The following is a 20,597-nucleotide window of genomic DNA, read 5'->3' as shown; positions in this document are numbered from 1 at the left end:
GCATATTTTTTGAGGGCCTAATTTTGTTTTTAAAAACTTGCTGGGAATTAAATAGAAAATTATAGATGAATAGAAAAACTTGAATATAATAGTTGATAGACTGCATAGCGGACTTCCATTTATTCAGTTTTAAATGGTTTATCAATAGGCTTTTTCTTCTGGGGTGGATCTTTCCATGGCTTCTCCAAAGCTGGTGACTTCTGACACAGCTGCAGGGAAAATCAGAGATATTCTCCATGACCTAGAAGAAATTCAGGAAAAATTACAAGAAAACGTCACCCGGAAAGAGGCTCCTGAAGCACAAATGCAGGGTGAGCTGATCTTATTTATTGGAGGAGGATTAAATATGGAAGTTGGGGGGAGTAGCAGAGTGCTCCATGGCTTTGTTCTCTGGGGATAGGATCCCAGAGTCCAGCTGTATTACCACTGTGGTGTCGTGAATCAGGTAGGGGTGGGCTGAAGTGATTTTGTGGCTGAATATGTTTTTGGCAATGACTGAAGGTGTGATGTATCACAAGTCCTTAATAGATAGAAACTCATTTTTGAAGATCCATGCACACAGGTCCTTACTGATCAAGTGTGTTATCTTACTGCAGAGATTCTGAAATAGGCCACTTTTAATTTTTTTTTTTGTGTGTGTGTGTGTGTGAGATGGAGTCTCACTCTGTCGCCCAGGCTGGAGTGCAGTGGCACCATCTGGGCTCACTGCAAGCTCTGCCTCCTGGGTTCACGCCATTCTCCTGCCTCAGCCTCCCCAGTAGCTGGGACTACAGGTGCCCGCCACCATGCTGGCTAATTTTTTGTGTTTTTGATAGAGACGGGGTTTCACCATGTTAACGAGGATGGTCTCAATCTCCTGACCTTGTGATCTGCCCGCCTTGGCCTCCCAAAGTGCTGGGATTACAGGCGTGAGCCACCGTGCCTGGCCTTAAATTTTTAACTAGTAAATGTCTTCTTCTTCTTTTTTTTTTTTTAATAATTTTGTTTTGTTTTTGTTTTATTTTGAGACAGAGTCTCACTCCGTCACCCAGGCTGGAGTGCAGTGGTGCGATCTTGGCCAGAATTATAGGCGTGCGCCACCACGCCTGGCTAATTTTTGCGTTGTTTTTTTTTTCTTGTCTTTCTTTCTTTTTTTTTTTTTTTAAGTAGAGACAGAGTTTCACCATGTTGGACAGAGTGGTCTCAAACTCCTGACTGCAAGGCTCACCACAGCCTCCCAAAGTGTTGGGATTACAGGCGTGAGCCACTGCACCTGGCCGTAAATGTCTTTCTTAACAAAGCATATAGGCCAAGTGCAGTGGCTCATGCCTGTAATCCCAGTGCTTTGGGAGGCTGAGGTGAGAGGATCTCTTGAGGCCAGGAGTTCAAGACCAGCCTGGACTACAGAGAGAGATCCTGTCTCTACAAAAAATAAAAAGTAACCAGATGTGGTGGTGCACACCTGTAGTCCCAGCTACTCTGTAGGCTGAGGCTGGAGGATCACTTGAGCCACGGGTTCAAGGCTGAGTGATCATGCCACTGCATTCCATCCTGGGCAACAGAGGGAGATCTTGTCTACAAACAAAACCAGCATGCCACTTTGTAACTAGTTGTTGATACAGTCTATTAAAATATAATCTCTGGGGAGTGTGTTAATGTTAATATTAAACAGTACCATATAGAAAAGAACCTTTCTGTCCTGATCCTGTAGTTTCTCTGTTGTTCTTCCAGAGTTATTGAAAAATAACTAACACCTTCCTGTCAGACATTAGACGTTAGCTCTGTCTGGTCTCCCAGGGTTCTTCCTCCTGCTCTGGCCACTGCTATCTTCATATGCTTTAGAGGCATTTCTTCTGTAGCTTTTCCTCTTCTGATAGCTTTTATATCCTTTATATTTTCATATTTAAACAATCTTATGCTACTTAAAAAATCATTTCTGGCCAGTGCAGTGGCTTATGCATGTAATCCCAGCACTTTGGGAGGCCGAGGCGTGTGGATCACCTGAGGTCAAGAGTTCAAGACCAGCCTGGTCAACCTGGCGAAACCCTGTGTCTATTAAAAACACAAAAATTAACTGGGCATGGTGGTGGGTGCCTATAATCCCAGCTACTCAGGAGGCAGAGGCACAAGAATCACTTGAACCTGGGAAGCAGAGGTTGCACCATTGCACTCCAGCCTGGGCAACAAGAGTGAAACTCTGTCTCAAAAAAAAAAAAAAAAAAGAATCATTTCTTACGTAAGTGGAGAAGCATGATTCCTTGGAAAAAGTTTCTTAAGGAAAACAATTAGAGAGCAGTTTATTGTTCCAAAAATTATCTGAGAAAGAAGCACCTTCGTATTCTGTGTGCTTCTAAACTTAGGTTGGGTTCCTTAGTGATTTTATTTATACAAATTTAAGATCAATTTTTAAATTTTGGGGGGTTAAATTTAAAATTTCATATTCAAAAATCAAAACAGGGCTGGGCGCGGTGGCTCATGCCTGTAATCCCAGCACTTTGTGAGGCCAAGGAAGGTGGATCACCTGAGGTCAGGAGTTCGAGACCAGCCTGGCCAACATGGTGAAACCCCGTCTGTACTAAAAATACAAAAAATTAGCCGGGCGTGGTGGCACACTCCAGTAGTGCCAGCTACTCCAGAGGCTTAGGCAGGAAAATTGCTTGAACCCGGGAGGCAGAGGTTGCAGTGAGCCACTGCACTCCAGTGTGGGTGATGAGCGAAACACCATCTCAAAACAAACAAACAAACAAAAACAGTATAAAAAGGGCATACTGCCCAATCTCTCTTCCATCCTTGCCAATTGCCCCATTCTCTCTTCTCAGTGCACCAGTTTTATTACCGTTTTTTTGAGTGTCTGTTCAGAATTTATTTATGCAAATGTCAGCGAATATGAATTTATATTTTTATTTCTCCCAATCTTTTTTTAATACACAAAAGATAGCACATTATATACATTGTCCTGCATTTTGCTTTTGTCTTTTACTTTATACATCTTTATTTTACAGTACAGTAGTTAGGACATTTTTTCTTTGCTTTTGTTAGTACCTAGGGCATTTTCTCTTACAGTTGCTCAGTATTCCAATATCTGGGTATGCCAACATTTATTTACTCCATCCTCTGCAGATGAATGCGTGATTGTTTCCAATTGTTTACAATGACAAATAATGCTAAAATCAATAACTGTGTATGTACATTGTTTCATATGGGTGTAGATATAATTGTAGCTCAAATTGCCAGTGAAGGTTTCTGGGTCATAGGGTAAATTCATTTGTCATTTTGATATACATTGCCAAATCACCCTCCAGTTGGGTTATACCAGTCTTCACTCCCACAGAAGAAGTGTGTGTCCCCAACCTGCCAACTGAGTGTGTTGTCAAACATTTGTCTTTTTTTTTAAACCAATCTCATGGGTCAAAATATTGATGTGAAATTAGCCAGTCTTGGTGGTGGGTGCCCGTAATCCCAGTTACGTGGGAGGTTGAGGCAGGTGAATTGCTTGAACCCGGGAGGCAGAGGTTGTAGTGAGCCAAGACCGTGCCATTGTCCTCCAGCCTGGGCAACAAGAAGGAAACTCTGACTCAAGAAAATACATTGACGTGAGAGTATACTGCACGTTTTTTATCTCTTTCTTTTTCTATTTTTTTTTTTTTGAGACTGAGTCTCGCGCTTGTTGTCCAGGTTGGAGTGCAGTGGCCCGATCTCGGCACACTGCAATCTCCGTCTCCCAGGTTCAAGTGATTCTCCTGCCTCAGCCTCCTGAGTAGTTGGGATTACAGGCACCTGCCACCAGGCCTCACTAATTTTTGTACTTTTAGTAGAGATGGGGTTTCACCATGTTGGTCAGGCTGGTCTCAGACTCCTGACCTCAGGTGATCTGCTTGCCTCGGTCTCCCAAAGTGCTGGGATTACAGGGGTGAGCCACCGTGCCCGGCCTATACTACACTTTTAATTTGTGTTTCTCCATGAATTGTCTTTCATATCTTGTGTTATTGGTCTTTTAAAAATTGACATTTAGGAGCTCTTTGTAAATTAAAGAGATTAAACTTTTGTCTGTTATATGAATTGCAAATTTTGTTCCTTAATATGTCATTTGTCTTTTTATTTATCTTTTATGGGTTTTATAATGCCATATAGACATTTTTAAATTTATGTAATTTTTTTTTTTTTTTGAGAAGCAGTTTCGTTCTTGTTGCCCAGGCTGGAGTACAAAGGTGTGATCTGGCTCACTGTAATGTCTGTCTCCTGAGTTCAAGTGATTCTCCTGCCTCAGCCTCCCAAGTAGCTGGGATTACAGGCCTGTGCCACCACACCTGGCTAATTTTTGTATTTTTAGCAGAGACAGGGTTTCCCCATGTTGGTCAGGCTGGTCTCAAACTCTTGACCTCAGGTGATCCACCTGCCTTGGCCTCCCAATCTGCTGGGATTACACAGGAATAAGCCACTGCGCTCGGCCTTTACATAATTTTTTATAGAGATGAAATCTCACTGTTTTGCCCAGGCTGGTCTCAAACTCTTAGGCTCAAGCAATCCTTCTGTCTCTGCCTGCCAAAGTGCTGGGATTACAGGTGTGAACCACCATGCCTGGCCTCAATTTTTTTTTTTTTTTTTTAGAGACAATAGACAGAGTCTTGTTCTGTTGCCTAGACTGGTTGACTAGAGTGCTGTGGCAATTCCTGGTCTCTAAATGTTTCTTTTTTATTTTTTTGAGACAAGGTCTTACTTTGTTGCCCAGGGTGGAGTGCAGTGGTGCGATCAGGGCTCACCCCAGCCTTGACCTCCCAGGCTCAAGTGATCCTCCCTCCTTAGCCTCCTGAGTAGCTGGGACTGCAGGTGCGTGTCACCGCACCTGGCTAATTCTTGTATATTTGGGTAGAGACAGAGTTTTGCTATGTTTCCTAGGCTGGCCTGGAAATCCTGGGCTCAAGCAATTAGTTCACCTTAGCCGCTTGAGTAGGTGGGACTGCAAGGTGGCGCTACCACACTCAGTTAATTTTTTGTTTATTTTTTTTGTGGAGAAGAGGTCTTGCTTCTACTTTCATGTAGTAAATTTTGTTCATTTTTTCTTTTATGCATTGTAGATTTTAAGTTTTAGTTAGAAAACTCAACCCCCTGAAGTTTAGAAAGGAATTTTCTCAGGTATATGTGTGTGTTTGTACTTATACAGTTTACGTTTAAATCTTTGGTTTCATGTTTTACATTTAAATCTTTGACTCACTTCAAGTATATCTCAGCATGTATCCTAGTGCATTTTGTTTTATTTGTTTATTATTATTATTATTAATTTTGAGACAGAGTCTCACTCTGTTGCCCAGGCTGGAGTGCAGTGGCGTGATCTCGGCTCACCACAACCTCCGCCTCCCGGGTTCAAGCAATTCTCCTGCCTCAGCCTCCTGAGTAGCTGGGATTATAGGCTCCCAACACCACATCTGGCTACTTTTTGTATTTTTAGTAGAGATGGGGTTTCGCCATGTTGGCCGGGCTGATCTTGAACTCCTGACCTCAGGTGATCTGCCTGCCTTGGCATCCCAAAGTGCTGGGATTACAGGCATGAGCCACAGCACCTGGCCTTATTTATTTTTTAAATAGAGGCAGGGATCTCACTTTATTGCCCAGGCTAGTGTTGATCTCCTAGCTTCCAGCAATCCTTGTGCTTTGGCTCCCAAAGTGCTGGGATTACAGGCATGAGCCACCATACCGAGCCCCTAGTGAATTTTAAGTAAGATTTGTGTAGTGCCACTTTAGAGACATATCTCATAGCATTTTCATGTTTAATGATATTGCTCTGCTTAAAATGTTGCTCTTAACTGGAGAACCATGATTCTTTGGAAAAAATTTCCATGGTTAAGTGTAGATTATTTCTCTCATCAATAGAGATAAAAAAAGTATTAGGGAGTGTTAATTTAAAAAAAAAGAGTAAATAACTTCAGTAGGTTCTGCAAACGCTTTTTAAAATTTTTTTTTCTTTCTTTTTCTTTTGTTTATAATCTGCATTCTGCTGAATTAATTAATTAATTAATTTTTTTTATTTTGACACAGGTTCTCTGTTGCCCAGGCTGGAGTGCAGTGGCACAATCACTGCAGCCTCGATCTCCCAGGCTCAGGTGATCTTCCTTCCTAAGACTCCCAAGTAGCTGGGACTACAGGCATGTGCCACCACACTCAGCTAATTTTTTGTACTTTTTGTAGAGATGAGGTTTTGCCATGTTGCCCAGGCTGGTCTCCCACTCTTGGGCTCAAGCGATCCTCCTGCCTCAACCTCCCGAAGTTGTTGGATTACAGGCGTGAGCCACGGTGCCCAGCCAAACATTTTTTAAAAACCTATTAACAATAAGTAATAATCGGATCAGCAAAATAGGAGAACAGTGATATTCATCTGAATTTTGTGTTTTTCTAAATTGTAGTGAAAATACATACAACATAAAATTTACTATCTTAACTATTTTTAAGTAGGCAGCTCAGGCAGGTGCAGTGGCTCATGCCTGTAATCCCAGCACTTTGGGAGGTTGAGGTGGGCAGATCAGTTGAGTCCAGGAGTTCAAGAGCAGCCTGGGTAACATAGTGAGACCCACTTCTCTACCAAAAATACAAAAACTAGCCTGCTATGGTGGCACATGCCTGTAGTCCCAGTCCCAGCTACTTGGGAGGCTGAGGTGGGAGGATCACTTGAGCCTGGGAAACAGAAGTTGCAGTGAGCCGAAATCAGGCCACTGCACTCCAGCCTCGGCAACAACAACAAAAAAAGTAGCAGCTCAGAGCTCAGTACTGTTAAGTATGTTTACATTATCATATAACCAATCTCCAGATCATTTTCTTTTTTGTAACTGTATTTTATTTTATTTTATTTTTTTGAGACAGAGTTTCACTCTTGTTGCCCAGGCTGGAGTGCAATGGCATGATCTCGGCTCACTGCGACCTCTGGCTCCTGGGTTCAAGCGATTCTCCTGCCTCAGCCTCCCAAGTAGCTGGCATTACAAGCATCCACCACCACACCTGGCTAATTTTTTTTATATTTTTAGTAGAGACGAGGGTTTCACCATGTTGGCCAGGCTGGTCTCAAACTCCTGGCCTCAGGTGATCCGCCCGTCTCGGCCTCCCAAAGTGCTGGGATTACAGGTGTGAGCCACCACGCCTGGCCTGTAACTTTAATTTTAATTTTTTAGGATCAGGTCTTACTTTGTTGCCCAGGCTAGAGTACAGTGGCACAACTATGGCTCACTGTAACCTCAATCCTCCTGCTTCAGCCTCCCCAGTAGCCAGGACTATAGGCCCACACCACCATGCTCAGCTATTTAAAGAATTGTTTTGGCCGGGACAGTGGCTTACCCTGTAATCATAGCACTTTGGGAGGCCGAGGCGGGTGGATCACTAGGTCAGGAGATCGAGATCATCCTGGCTAACACGGTGAAACCCCGTCTCTACTAAAAATACAAAAAAATTAGCTGGGTGTGGTAGCGGGCGCCTGTAGTCCCAGCTACTCAGGAGGCTGAGGCAGGAGAATGGCGTGAACCCAGGAGGCGGAGCTTGCAGTGAGCCGAGATTGCGCCATTGCACTCCAGCCTGGGCGACAGAGCGAGACTCTGTCTCAAAAAAAAAAAAGAATTGTTTTGTAGAGACAGGGTCTCGTTATGTTGCTCAGGCTGGTCTGGAACTCCTCCTGGCCTCAAGTGAGCCTGCTGCCTCAGCCTCCTAACTAGCTGGGACTATAAGCATGGGCCACCGTGCCTGGCTTCATGTTGCAGAATTGAAACTCTATACCCATTAAGCAACAATTCCACATTCCCTCAACCCCCTCCTACCTGGCAACCACTATTCCACTTTCTGTTCTATGAATTTGACTATTCTAGATACCTCATGTGAGTGGAATCATACAGTATTAGTGTGTGAGAGGTTTATTTCACTTAGCATAATGTCCTCCAAGCTCACCTATGTTGTAGCATATATCAGAATTTGTTACTTTTTTTTTTTTTGAGACGGAGTCTTGCTCTGTCACCCAGGCTGGAGTGCAGTGGTGCGATCTTGGTTCACCGCAACCTCCGCCTCCCGGGTTCAAGCAATTCTCCCACCTCTGCCTCCCTAGTAGTAGCTGGGATTACAGGCATGTGCTACCACCCCTGACTAGTTGTGTGTGTGTGTGTGTGTGTGTGTGTGTGTGTGTGTGTGTATTTTTTAGTAGAGATGGGGTTTCGCCATGTTGGCCAGGCAGGTCTCGAACTCCTGACCTCAGGTGATCCGCCTGCCTCAGCCTCCCAAAGTGTTGGGATTACAGGCGTGAGCCACCACGCCCAGGCAGAATTCATTACTTTTTTTTTTTTTTTTTTTTGAGATGGAGTCTCACTCTGTTTCCCAGGCTGGAGTCAGTGGTGCAATCTCGGCTGACTGCAAACTCTGCCTCCCAGGTTCAAGTGATTCTCCTGCCTCAGCTTCCCAAGTAGCTGGGACTACAGCCATGTGTCACCACACGCAGCTAATTTTTGTATTTTTAGTAGAGATGGGGTTTCACCATATTGGCCAGGCTGGTCTTGAACTCCTGACCTTGTGATCTGCCTGCCTTGGCCTCCCAAAGTGCTGGGATTACAGGTGTGAACCACTGCGCCCGGGCAGTATTCGTTACTTTTTAAGGCTAAATAATATTCCATTGTATGTATATATCACATTTCTTTAACCATTTCTCTGTCTCTGGACACATGGATTGCTTCAGTTCCGACTTGAATTTTGAGAATGGCCTCTTTACAGGCAGCTCTCTTGCTCTCATGACCTAAGTTATCACAGGCACACCCTAGACAAGGTCTTTCATCTCTTCTCAGGTGGAGTCTTAGATTCACTTCAGCTGCTGTCACTTCAAGATACAAGTAGGACAAGATTTTGCATTCAAAGTCTGCACTCTAGGACTTCCCTTACTTATCATCTGCCTGACGTGGTCATTGCACTCTAGCACACATGACTGCTTTAAGTTAATAATTAAACTTTAGCACATCGAGAGGGAATTAGGAGGTGTCAGCAATGATGATGAATCTCACCCCAACTCATGTTACCCAGTTTATGTAACAACAGTTTAAAACATTGACTTGGGGGTCCTGGATATTCTAGGTGTTAGGGTGCTGCAATCCCCTGGAACTGTATTAGTTGATTTTATTTCATGAGTGTGCATAAAACACCTTCTATCTATGGGACTGGCATGGGGCTTGGTGCTTAGAACATACAGATGAACAAGATCTTTGCTAGCAAGGAGCTGAGAGCTTAGTGAAGAAAGAGTGAAAAGTCCACAGTGAGAACATGGAGGTGCAAGTACCTGGGCTGCAGGCACACTGCCTCTGCCTGATCCAGTCCTGACACTGAAAAATGTGTAGATGATAAGAAGACAAGCCAGCCATGTGCCTTGACCATGATGTTTGGAGACCTTCAGTTTGCCTTTTTCTGATGGGACTTTCCTCTGTTAATTTTTTTGTTACTTAGGAGAACTCCTGGAAGCCCCGTCTTCCTCCTCATGCCCATTGCCTGACCAGAGCCACCCTGCACTCAGGAGAGCTTCTCGGTTTGCTCAGTGTAAGTATATGGTCCACTTTAAACATGGATTTGGCTTGCCGCAGAGCGGGCTTCGAGAATATCCTATGTCCATCTCCCTACTGCTAGGGCCACTCCTTGGCTTACTGCACATGGATTTGTTCCAGGTCCCTCCACGGGGGGAGCTGATTGCAAAGGCAAAGCAGGTTGAGACTCTAGACCCAAGAGCACTCAGAGTCCAGCCAACCTTTGAGCATCTCTGCTGTGGCCACCAACTACAGCCAACTGCCTGTTCCCAAACCTGCTGAGGTATTTCTGCATCTGTGCTGTGGCCACCAACTATAGCCAACTGCCTCTTCCTAAACCTGCTGAGGTATTTCTGCCATCTCAGTCTAGGATAGTCCTTAAGAGCATGGATCCCAGAGCCAGACTGCTTGGGTTTGACTCCCAGCAGCTCCACTAACTAGCTGTGTGATCTTGGGCAAGTCACTTAAGCCTCCTAGAGCCTGGGTTTCCTCATCTGTAAAATGGAGATAATATAGTACTTCTCTTGCCATGAGGGTTAAGTGAGTATGAGTAAAGCACCTAGAGTAGTCATGCTATATAAGTGTTAGCAATTTATTCACTCAATAGGAAACCAAATGAAATATACAAAGTGAGTAAGACATGGTCCTCAATCAGGAAGTTTCAGTTTAACTGGGAAGGTATAAACAGCTGTGGTCCTAAATCACCATAAGACGGGCGTGAGCCACCGCACCTTGCCTACGCCCAGCTAATTTTGGTATGTTTAATAGAGACAGGATTTGGCCATGATGGCCAGGCTGGTCTTGAACTCCTGGCCTCAAGTGTTCCACCTGCCTCAGCCTCCCAAAGTGCTGGGATTACAGGGGTAAGCCAGTGCACCTGGCTGAAGGAGCTGGCCTGATTTTTAAAATTGACATATAATAATTGTATAGTCTGGGTGCAGTGGCTCATGCCTGTAATTGCAGCACTTTGGGAGGCTGAGATGGCAGGATTGCTGGAGCTCAGGAGTTCGACACCAGCCTAGGAAGCATGGCAAAATCCTGCTTCTTTTCTAAATAAATTTTAAAAATAAATAAATATAATAAGTGCACATATTTATGGGATACATAGTTATGTTTCAATACATATGGTGCATAGTGATCCGATCAAGGTAGTTAGCATATCTATCATCTGAAACATTTATCATTTCTTCCTGTTGGGTGATGTACCAATTTTAATGCCAGTGTGAGTGAAACATCACACCAAAAGATACAAAGTTGCTATTTGAAGACTTCTTAGCATGGACCATCAAAAGATGACCGGCCATGTTGTTATTGTTCTTTTTTTTTTCCAAAGGGGCCATCCATCCAACCTTTAACTTGAAGAGCCTTTCCTGCAGCCTGGAGGTGTCCAAGGATTCCCGTACAGTGACTGTGTCTCACCGCCCACAACCCTATCGCTGGAGCTGTGAGAGGTTTTCTACCAGCCAGGTCTTATGTTCCCAGGCCCTGTCTTCTGGAAAGCATTACTGGGAAGTGGACACTAGGAATTGCAGCCACTGGGCAGTTGGGGTGGCTTCCTGGGAGATGAGCCGCGACCAGGTCCTGGGAAGGACTATGGACTCTTGTTGTGTGGAATGGAAGGGGACTAGCCAGCTCTCTGCATGGCACATGGTCAAGGAAACTGTCCTTGGCTCAGACAGACCTGGGGTGGTGGGCATCTGGCTGAACCTTGAGGAGGGAAAGCTTGCCTTCTATTCAGTGGACAATCAGGAGAAGCTTCTGTATGAGTGTACCATCTCTGCCTCCTCTCCTTTGTACCCTGCCTTCTGGCTGTATGGCTTACATCCTGGAAATTACCTGATAATAAAGCAAGTAAAGGTGTAAGGTTTCCTAAGGGATTACAACACAGTGGTTTCCTGGTCTCTCTCCCTGTCATCAATCAGGGTAGTAACTTGACTTAAGAATACCACTTTTTAGAAAAATTATGATAGAGATGGGATCTCACTAGGTTGCCCAGGCTGGTGTCGAATTCCTGGCCTCAAGCAGTCCTCCCACCTCAGCCTCCCAAGGTGCTGGGATTACAGGTGTGAGCCACCACACCTGGCCAAGAATACCACTTTTGAAGTTAATCCTTTTGTGTGATACAGGATGAACTTGGGATGTTTGAACCCTGGACATTCCAAATAAAGAATAGGCCCCTGCCTGGCTCCTGGGAGATAACCTCTAAGCCATTAGAATATCTTGCCTGATAGGAGTGTTTTTGTTTACCTGTGAGCCTTGGGCCATGCAGTATCAGCTTGACCTTGCAAGGTCAAGCTGAGGAGACTAAGTTAGCCATGTGGGCAGTGAAGCATGCCAATGTGATCAATCCCTAGTAAAAGCCCTGGACACCTAGGCATGGGTGAGCTACTCTGGTTGGTAATACTCTGTGCACACATCATTGTAGCCACACATCATTGCTGGGAGAATTAAGCATTATCCTGAAGACTCTGCCAGGAGAGGATAATTGGAAGTTCTCTTGGACCTTACCTTATGTGCCTTTCTTCATTGCTGATTTTAATCTGTATCCTTTCACTGTAATAAACTGTAACTATGAGTGCAACACTTTGCTGAGTTCTGTGAGTCCTTCTAGTGAATCACTGAACCTGAGGGCAGTCTCAGAGGATCTCTAAACATAATTTGCTACTTATCAGTTGCTATGTAAGAATATTGCCACAAATTTAATGGTTTAAAATAACACATAGATATTATTTCACAGTTCCTGTGAGTCAGGAGTCAGGGCATAGCTTAGCTGAGGCTCCTACATCAGAGTTTTACAAGCTGCAATCAACATGTCAGCTGGGGACACAGGGTCATCTGAGGCTCCAATGGGGAAGGATCTGCCTCCAAATTACATGGTCGTTGGCAGCCTTCAGTTCCTTGTGAGTTGCTGGACTGAGGGCCTCAGTTGCTTTCTGGTTGTTGGCTGGAGACCACCCTCAGTTCCTTACCCCATAGGCCTTTGCAACACAGCTGCTTGCTTCCTCAAAGACAATAAGGGAGAGGGTCTCCTAGCCAGATGACGCAAAATCTTTTTTTTTTTTTTTTTTTTTTTTTTTGAGATGGAGTTTCACTCTTGATGCCCAGGCTGGAGTGCAGTGGCGTGATCTGGGCTCACTGCAACCGCCGCCTTCCAGTTTCAAGCAATTCTCCTGCCTCAGCCTCCCGAGTAGCTGGGATTACAGATGTCTGCCACTACGCCCGGCTAATTTTTTTTTGTATTTTTAGTAGAGATGGGGTTTCACCATGTTGGCCAAGCTGGTCTCGAACTCCTGACTTCGTGATTCTCCTGCCTCAGCCTCCCAAAGTGCTGGGATTACAGGCATAAGCCACTGCACCCGGCTGACACAAAATCTTACATAGCATAACCACATAAACACGTAATCACGTACATCCCATTGCCTTTGCCTTCTATTGATTAGAAGCAAGTCACGTTACCACCCACACTGAAGGGGAGGGGATTACAGAAGGACATGAATGCCAGGAAGTGGGGCTAATGGGGGCCACTCTACAGTATGTTTGACACAGGTGTTATTTCATACTTGATTTCCCCTATTTTTAACAACCATTTTATTATATAAGAAAACAGATACAGAAAACTACACAAAACAAGTCGTGCTTAATGAGTTATTATAAGGTAAATACCCTTGTAACTATCATTCAGGTCAAGAAATAGCACCTGCTGCCCACCCCAGAAGCGCCTTCCTGTGCCCCATTCTAATCACAAAACCCTCCCTGTGCCTGAAAGGAGTCTTGACATTCACGCTAAACACTTCCTTGCATTTCTTTAGAGTTTTATCACTCAAATATGCATCCATAGCCACAGTAGTTTCATCTTGCCCATTAAAAAAAATGGTATGTCCTTTAACAGCTTTGTTGGGAATATTATTTATTTATTTATTTTTATTTTTTATTTTGGAGCCAGGGTCTCACATTGTCACCAAAGCTGAAGTGAAGTGGCATGAATCTTGGCTCACTGCAACCTCTGCCTCCCGGGTTCAAGTGATCCTCAGCCTCCTGAGTAGCTGGGATTACAGGTGTGAGCCACCACACCCAGCTAATTTTTGCATTTTTAGTAGAGATGGGGTTTTGCCATGTTGCCCAGGCTGGTCTCAAACTCCTGAGCTCAGGCAGTCTGCCTACCTCAGCCTCCCAAAGTGCTGGGATTACAGGCGTGAGCCACTGTGCCTGACTGACATATAATTTACATTCTATGAAATTCACTTAAGGTGTACAAATATATGTTTTTTACTATATTTACAGAGTTGTAAAACCATCACCATAATCTAATTTTAGGATATTGTCATCACCCCCAGAAAGAACCCTCATGCCCATTATTTAATGTCTGTTAGTCTCCTAATATACACGTCTCTCTCTCTCTCTTTTTTTTTTTTTTTTTTTTGTCTTACACTTCATCCATAGAAGGACTCTGGTCTTGACTAGCACCTATTCTGAAGATGGGAATGTTCAGCTCCTGAACTAGGTTGAAGAGAAAGCCCTGTCATGCAAACCAGCCAGGCAGCGTTTGACAGTACATTTAAACTCTTCTTGCCTTTCTTTCCCCTCTAAAATGGACATCATTATTATTTGCCCTTCCTTACCTTCCTCACAGGTTTGCTGAAACCATTAAATAAAGTAGGAGGTGAGGAAATCGGAAGAATACGAGGATGATGATAATCACAGCAGCAATGATGGAATTACATCTTAATATCACCCACCTTGGCCTCTAACATCCTGAGACTCACACCTAATTTCTATACATGATTAATCGCTCCTTCAAAACAGGGGTAAGCAGAATTCTTCCACGTGGTCTACTAATATGCTTTCTGAGCCTCACCACTGCCCTGCGTGATGGGCATTATTACCTTCCTGTTGATGCATAAGGAAGCAGAGGCTGGGACAGGTGTGGTGGTTTGTCCGGGGTTGATCAGCCAGTCATGGCAGAGCTGGAACCAGGCCCAGTTTTCTCACTTTTGTTTGTTTGTTTTTTTTTAAGACAGAGTCTCGCTCTGTTACTCAGGCTGGAGTGCAGTGGTGTGATCTTGGCTCACTGCAACTTCTGCCTCCAGAGTTCAAGTGATTCTCGTGCCTCAGCCTCCCAAGTAGCTGGGATTGTAGGTGTGCACCCCCATGCTCGGCTAATTTTTGTATTTTTAGTAGAGACAGGGTTTCACCATGTTGTTCAGGCTGGTCTTGAACTCCTGACCTCAAGTGATCCACCCACCTCGGCCTCCCAAAGTGCTGGGATTACAGGTGTGAGCCACCGTGCCTGGCTGGTTTTTTCACTCTGAAGCCTCTCCCCTCGTTGCTCTCCGATAAGGTCCTATGCTAAGGCCAGGACCTGGCCTTCCACTTTGATGGGACACAGCTAGCCCTAAAGTCATGAGGTACCCTTTCTTTTTGATTTTGGTGGTTGTCCTTAAGTGGCCTTGAGTTGTCTAAGCAGGGACAAGGCTTCCTTGTTTGTGCCAAGTGACCACTAAGAAGCTATGGGTGGCCGGGTGTGGTGGCTCACGCCTGTAATCTCAGCATTTATGGAGTCTGAGGTGGACGGATCACCTGAGGTCAGGAGTTCGAGATCAGTCTAGTTAACATGGTGAAACCTCGTCTCTACTAAAAATATAAAAATTAGCTGGGCATAGTAGCACACACCTGTAATCCCAGCTATTTGGAGGCTGAGGCAGGAGAACCACTTGAGCCTGGGAGGCGGAGGTTGCAGTGAGCCATGATCTTGCCACTGTACTCCAGCCTGGGTGATACATCAAGACTCTGTCTCAAAAATAAATAAATAAGGCTAGGCGTGGTGGCTCATGTCTGTAATCCTGGCACTTTGGGAGGCCGAGGCGGGCAGATCACAAGGTAAAGAGTTCGAGACCATCCAGGCCAATATGGTGAAACCCTGTCTCTACTAAAAATACAAAAATTAGCTGGGCATGGTGGCGGGCACCTGTAGTCCCAGCTACTTGGGAGACTGGGGCAGGAGAATCGCTTGAACCTGGGAAGTGGAGGTTGCAGTGAGCCAAGATCACGCAACTGCACTCCATCCTGGGTGACAGAGCGAGATTCTGTCTCAAAAATAAATAAATAAATAAATAAATAAATAAGTAAAAAGAAGCTATAGGCCCTCACTTTCTGCATCATGGAGCTTTTATCTTCTAACCCAGAGTTAATTTGATGTTTGCCTTTTGAGCCAAGATTCAGAGTTTGGAGTGAAGGGTTTCAGCCTCTTGAGGTTCTTTGGTTAAATATTGTCCTCTCAGACAGTATGTATTGCAATGAGGCCTCTGTGAGTGTTGGTTTTATCTGCCTGCCACATGATGTCCCCAGACTGGAGCCAGAGCACTAGAATCAGAAAGATAGGAAAGGAAAGAAGGCTATCACTTTTGATTGCTTTGCTTTTGGCTTGCACTTTGTGTCAGCATATCTCTTCCAGGACACTGTAGAATATAGTGTCCTTCCTTCAAACAAAACACAAAATCTCCAAAGGAGAATAACTAAAGCTGAAATGCCAGTGGATGAAGGACCTCTCACTGGGGTCTGCACTGTGGGGGCGAGGAAATCATCTGCCTATGGACCAAGCCAGAAAGACTTTCCTTGGGGACTATCTTAGTCCATTCGGGCTACTATAACAGACTCCCATAGACTGGGTGGCTTACAAAAAACAGAAATTTATTTCTCAGCTGGGTATGGCGACTCACTCCTGCAATCCCAGCACTTTGGGAGGCCAAAGCAGGAGGATCACTTGAGCCCAGGAGTTTGAGACCAGCCTGGACAACTAAATGAGATCCTATCTCCACAAAAACATTTTATATTAGCTGAGTGTGATGGCATGTGCCTGCAGTCCCAGATACTCTGGAGGCTAAGGCTGGAGGACTGCATGGGCCCAGGAGGTCAAGGCTGCAGTGAGCTGTGATCATGCCACTGCACCCCAGCCTGGGTGACAGAGCAAGGCCATCTAAAAGAAAGAGAGAGAGAGAGAGAAGGGAGGAAGAGAGAGAGCAAGAGAGAGAGAGAGAGAGAGAGAGACAGAGGAGGGAAAAGAGAAAAGAAAAGAAAAAGAAAGGAAAAAAATGAAAAAAGAAAAGAAAGCAAATTTATTTCTCATAGTTCTGGAGGCTGGGAAGTCCAAAATCAAGGTGCTGGCAGATTTGGTGTCTAGTGAGGGAGCTCTCAGGAGTTCCCCCGCCGTTTTGGTTTTTTTTTTTTTTTTTGAGACAGAGTCTTGCTCTATCACCCAGGCTGGGGTGAAGTGGTGTGACCTGGGCTCACTGCAACCTCTGCCTCCCAGGTTCAAGCAATTCTTCCTGCCTCAGCCTCTTGAGTAGCTGGGATTATAGGTGCCTGCCACCATACCCAGCTAATTTTTGTATTTATTAGTACAGACGGGGTTTCACCATGTTGGCTAGGCTAGGCTGGTCTTGAACTCCTGACCTCTGGTGATCCACCCAACTCAGCCTCCCAAAGTGCTAGGATTACAGTCCCTTTTATAAGGTCACTAATCTCATTCATGAAGGCTCTATCTTCATGACCCAATCACCTCCCAGGACTGTCATATTGGGAGTTAGGATTTCAGTACATGAATTTTGGGAGAACACAAACATTCAGTCTATAGCGGAGACACACTGCTTCATAGGAGAGCACGAGGAACTCCTTTGGCAGCTTTCTGCGCTATCTGGGGACATTGTTCTCAAAAATTTGTTTTCTGTCAGGCCTTGTCTCTCTTAAGTGTTTTTTTTCCTGGGGGTTGAGGAGAATGGAGTGTTCTCATCAGTGCCATGGGCTGCTTCTGTCCTTCTCTCTTCTCTTCCACCTCACACACTCTGGTGAAGCAGCTGCTGGATAGTTCTGTTGAACCCACTATTGGGTCTGGGGCTTTGGGTTCCTGGAAGACCACCTGCTAAGCAGGAAGCCACCATCTTGTTAGGCTTGAGGTAACCTCTAAAATAGTTATATCTATCTGTCCCTTGCTTCTCTCTCAAATGCTATTTTGTTTTGTTTTGTTTTTGAGACAGTCTCGCTCTATCACCCAGGCTGGAGTGCAGTGGCACAATCTCGGCTCACTGCAACCTCCGTCTCCCAGGTTCAAGTGATTCTCCTGCCTCAGCCTCCTGAGTAGCTGGGATTATGGGCATGTGCCATCACGCCCGGCTAATTTTTTATATTTTTAGTAGAGACCAGGTTTCCCAATGTTGGCCAGGCTGGTCTTGAACTCCTGACCTCAAGTGATCCACCCGCCTTGGCCTCCCAGAGTGCTGGGATTACAGGGGTGAGCCACTGTGCTGGCCTTATTTTTATTTTATTTTATGTTATTATTATTATTATTTTGAGACGGAGTTTTGCTTTGTCCCTCAGGCTGGAGTGCAATGGCACAATCTCAGCTCACTGCAACCTCCGCCTCCTGGGTTCACGCCATTCTCCTGCCTCAGCTTCCCGAGTAGCTGGGACTATAGGCACCACCACCATGCCCGGCTAATTTTTTTTTTTTTTTAGTAGAGACAGAATTTCACCATGTTAGCCAGGATGGTCACTATCTCCTGTCCCCGTGATCCGCCTGCCTCGGCCTCCCAAAGTGCTGGGATTTACAGGCATGAGCCACTGTGCCTGGCCGCTTGCTTCCTATTTTCTATGAACTCATGGCACTACTGTTGAACCTTTCGAGGTTCCTCTCATGGCCCTGGAACCTGCTTTCCACTGTAAAACATTCTTTCATTCTTTCTTCCGTAATTGCATCCTTATCTTAGCTAAGCAAAACTATTTTCGAATAAACTATCTCCCTGATGGTTTTTCAGATAGAGACTGCTGTAGGAGAAGAAAGATTTCCATGTTCTCCTAGCTCCTCACATACTCAATGACTACTTTCCTGTTACTCCAAACCCTTCCTCCTCACAAGCTAATATTCTACATTCTATTTGTCAGTTTCTGTCATCAATAGCTCTCTAGGCTGTTCTCCCACATTCAATGACTATCTACAGCCAACCTATCCAAAACCTGAGATCACACCAAGGTATGGTGTGGCCACGTTCCATTCAACAGAGTTCTTTGCTTTCTACTCCAAGACTTGCACTTGTCCATACCCCTAACTGTGCTGCTCCATACTAGAAGTCTTAACATTGTAATGCTCCACTCTTGGCCGTGGTTTCCTCTTTTAGTTCCTTTTCTCTTCGTGTTTCTACTTAGGGACTCATCAAGACATCTACACTCTCTCTCTTTCTTTCTTTCTTTCTTTCCTCTCTCTTTTTCTTTCTTTCTTTCCCTTTCCTTTCTTCTCTTTCTTTCTTTCTCTTTCTTTTCCTTCTTTTCTCTCTCTCTCTCTCTCCCTCTCTCCCTCTCTCTCTCTCTCTCTCTCCTCTTTCTTTCTTTCTTTCTTATGCATATATCTCACCTAAGACATCCAGACTTGAACTTTTCACATCTTCTCCCAATTTATCAGTTGCTCTCTTTGCTTCCTGCTTCCATTTCCTAGCTAGCCCAAGTCCCACAGTGTAGCTCATGGACTTCTTTCTTCAGCACTTTGAACTTTCTTACTTCCTCATTCCTCTGGGACACAAAACTTGTCTATTGGTCATCGAAATTCTTTGACCCAACATATTTCATAGTAATGGTAACATCAATCCCGGCTTACAACTTTTTTTTTTTTTTTTTTTTTTTTTTTTGAGGCAGAGTCTCGCTCTGTTGCCCAGGCTGGAGTGCAGTGGCGCGATCTCGGCTCACTGCAAGCTCCGCCTCCCGGGCTCACGCCATTCTCCTGCCTCAGCCTCCGGAGTAGCTGGGACTACAGGCGCCCACAACCACGCCCGGAGAATTTTTTGTTTTTTTTTTCAGTGGAGACGGGGTTTCACCGTGTTAGCCAGGATGGTCTTGATCTCCTGACCTTGTGATCCACCCGCCTTGGCCTCCCAAAGTGCTGGGATTACAGGCGTGAGCCACTGCACCCGGCCAAGCTTACAACTTTATTTTTAGGGACAGGGTCTCACTTTTTTGCCCACTACTGCAGCTTCCAGGAGAAAAAGTTATTCGCCTCTGCCGTGGAATATTCTATAGCCTAATCCACGTGAGCAAAAGACACAACTCTACCAAGATATAAAATGTGTACTACATATACAGTCATGTGAGCACTAGGCTGTGACCTCGAATGCCAACAACTATGGCCAAATTACTGACAGACATAAGCCTGAGAACTAAGCCAGACACTCAAAAGAAACAAGCCTCCCTTTTCAGAGACATTTTCTAAAACCATAAAAATAAGAGACAAAAATTAGGACATATTCAGGTAACAAGAGCTTCCTTCCCCCAGATAATTTCTGTTGTATAAAACCCAGAGATTAAAAACAACGATATTGGATTAGAAAAAAAAAAAAAACCTTAGTCTTTCAATCAAAAGAAGAATGGGATAAATTTAACCCAAAACACATCATTTTTCTTGAAAATACGATAGTTCCCTTTTATCTGAGAGGGATCCATTCTGAGACCCCCCAGTGGATACGCTGAAACCATGGATAATACCAAACTTTATATATACTATGTTTTGTTCTGTACATACATACTCATGGTAAAGTTTAATTTATAAACTAGGCACAGAAAAAGATTAATACCAGAACAATTATAACATACTCTAATAGAAGTTATATGAACGTAGTCTCTTTTCTCTAAAAATATCTTATTGTACTGTACCACTGGTAACTCAAACTGCGGATAAGGGGGGACTGTTGTACAACAGTCTCACCATTTGCCGGTATTTCCGAATCATTTTTAGCTTGTCTTCTCCTCCCTTGTTCCTTCTTTCTGTTCAAGGCTGCTGATTATTCTCCAGGAGGCTCTTCTAGCTCCAATCACATTCTTATATGTAACAGATAGGAGGTTTCTTTCTTCAGCTGTCAGCTCCACATCCATCCCTGCTAATTTCTTCACTGACTCCACCATTTCTATAAGGGAAAAGCAAAATCCCGGGTCCCTCAGACAAAAGGGCGGGTGGAGGAGGAGAAGCCGAGCCCAGAGTCCTGCTCCGGCGCCGCCCGAGCACCGCCCGCCTCAGCCGACCAGCCCCGTCGACTACTGGGCCTAGCCCAGACGAGAGGA

General features: G+C 44.7%; 1 protein-coding gene, 1 long non-coding RNA gene and 1 pseudogene across 5 annotated transcripts in view; 1 reads left to right on the top strand and 2 right to left on the bottom strand.

The window, feature by feature from the left end:
* RNF135 (ring finger protein 135) overlaps positions 1-12,086 on the top strand; it is a 29,261-nt gene extending 17,175 nt beyond the window's left edge. For 2 of the 4 annotated variants that reach the window (XM_034943244.3, XM_055101335.2), the window contains exons 3-5: positions 149-311; positions 9,430-9,519; positions 10,837-12,086. In XM_034943244.3, the coding sequence (XP_034799135.3) occupies positions 149-311; positions 9,430-9,519; positions 10,837-11,366 (783 nt within the window). In that variant the 3' untranslated portion in view covers positions 11,367-12,086. Of the gene's footprint in view, positions 1-148; positions 312-6,012; positions 6,078-9,429; positions 9,520-10,836 lie in introns of all 4 variants that reach the window. The other 2 variants (XM_034943245.3, XM_034943246.3) reach the window with 2 other exon arrangements.
* The window catches only part of LOC100991242 (leucine-rich repeat-containing protein 37B-like), a 423,125-nt pseudogene that overhangs the window by 316,090 nt on the left and 86,438 nt on the right, over positions 1-20,597 (bottom strand).
* Positions 90-20,525, bottom strand: LOC117976660 (uncharacterized). Its single transcript, XR_004667432.3, has 2 exons — positions 20,245-20,525; positions 90-241 (listed from the first exon to the last, which is right to left on the bottom strand). It is a non-coding gene; the product is annotated as an uncharacterized LOC117976660 (long non-coding RNA).

The sequence above is a fragment of the Pan paniscus genome, chromosome 19, assembly GCF_029289425.2.
Source record: "Pan paniscus chromosome 19, NHGRI_mPanPan1-v2.0_pri, whole genome shotgun sequence".
Lineage (NCBI taxonomy): Eukaryota > Metazoa > Chordata > Mammalia > Primates > Hominidae > Pan > Pan paniscus.
The sequence above is the reverse complement of the archived record's forward strand: the minus strand, read 5'-3'. Positions and strand labels throughout refer to the sequence as shown.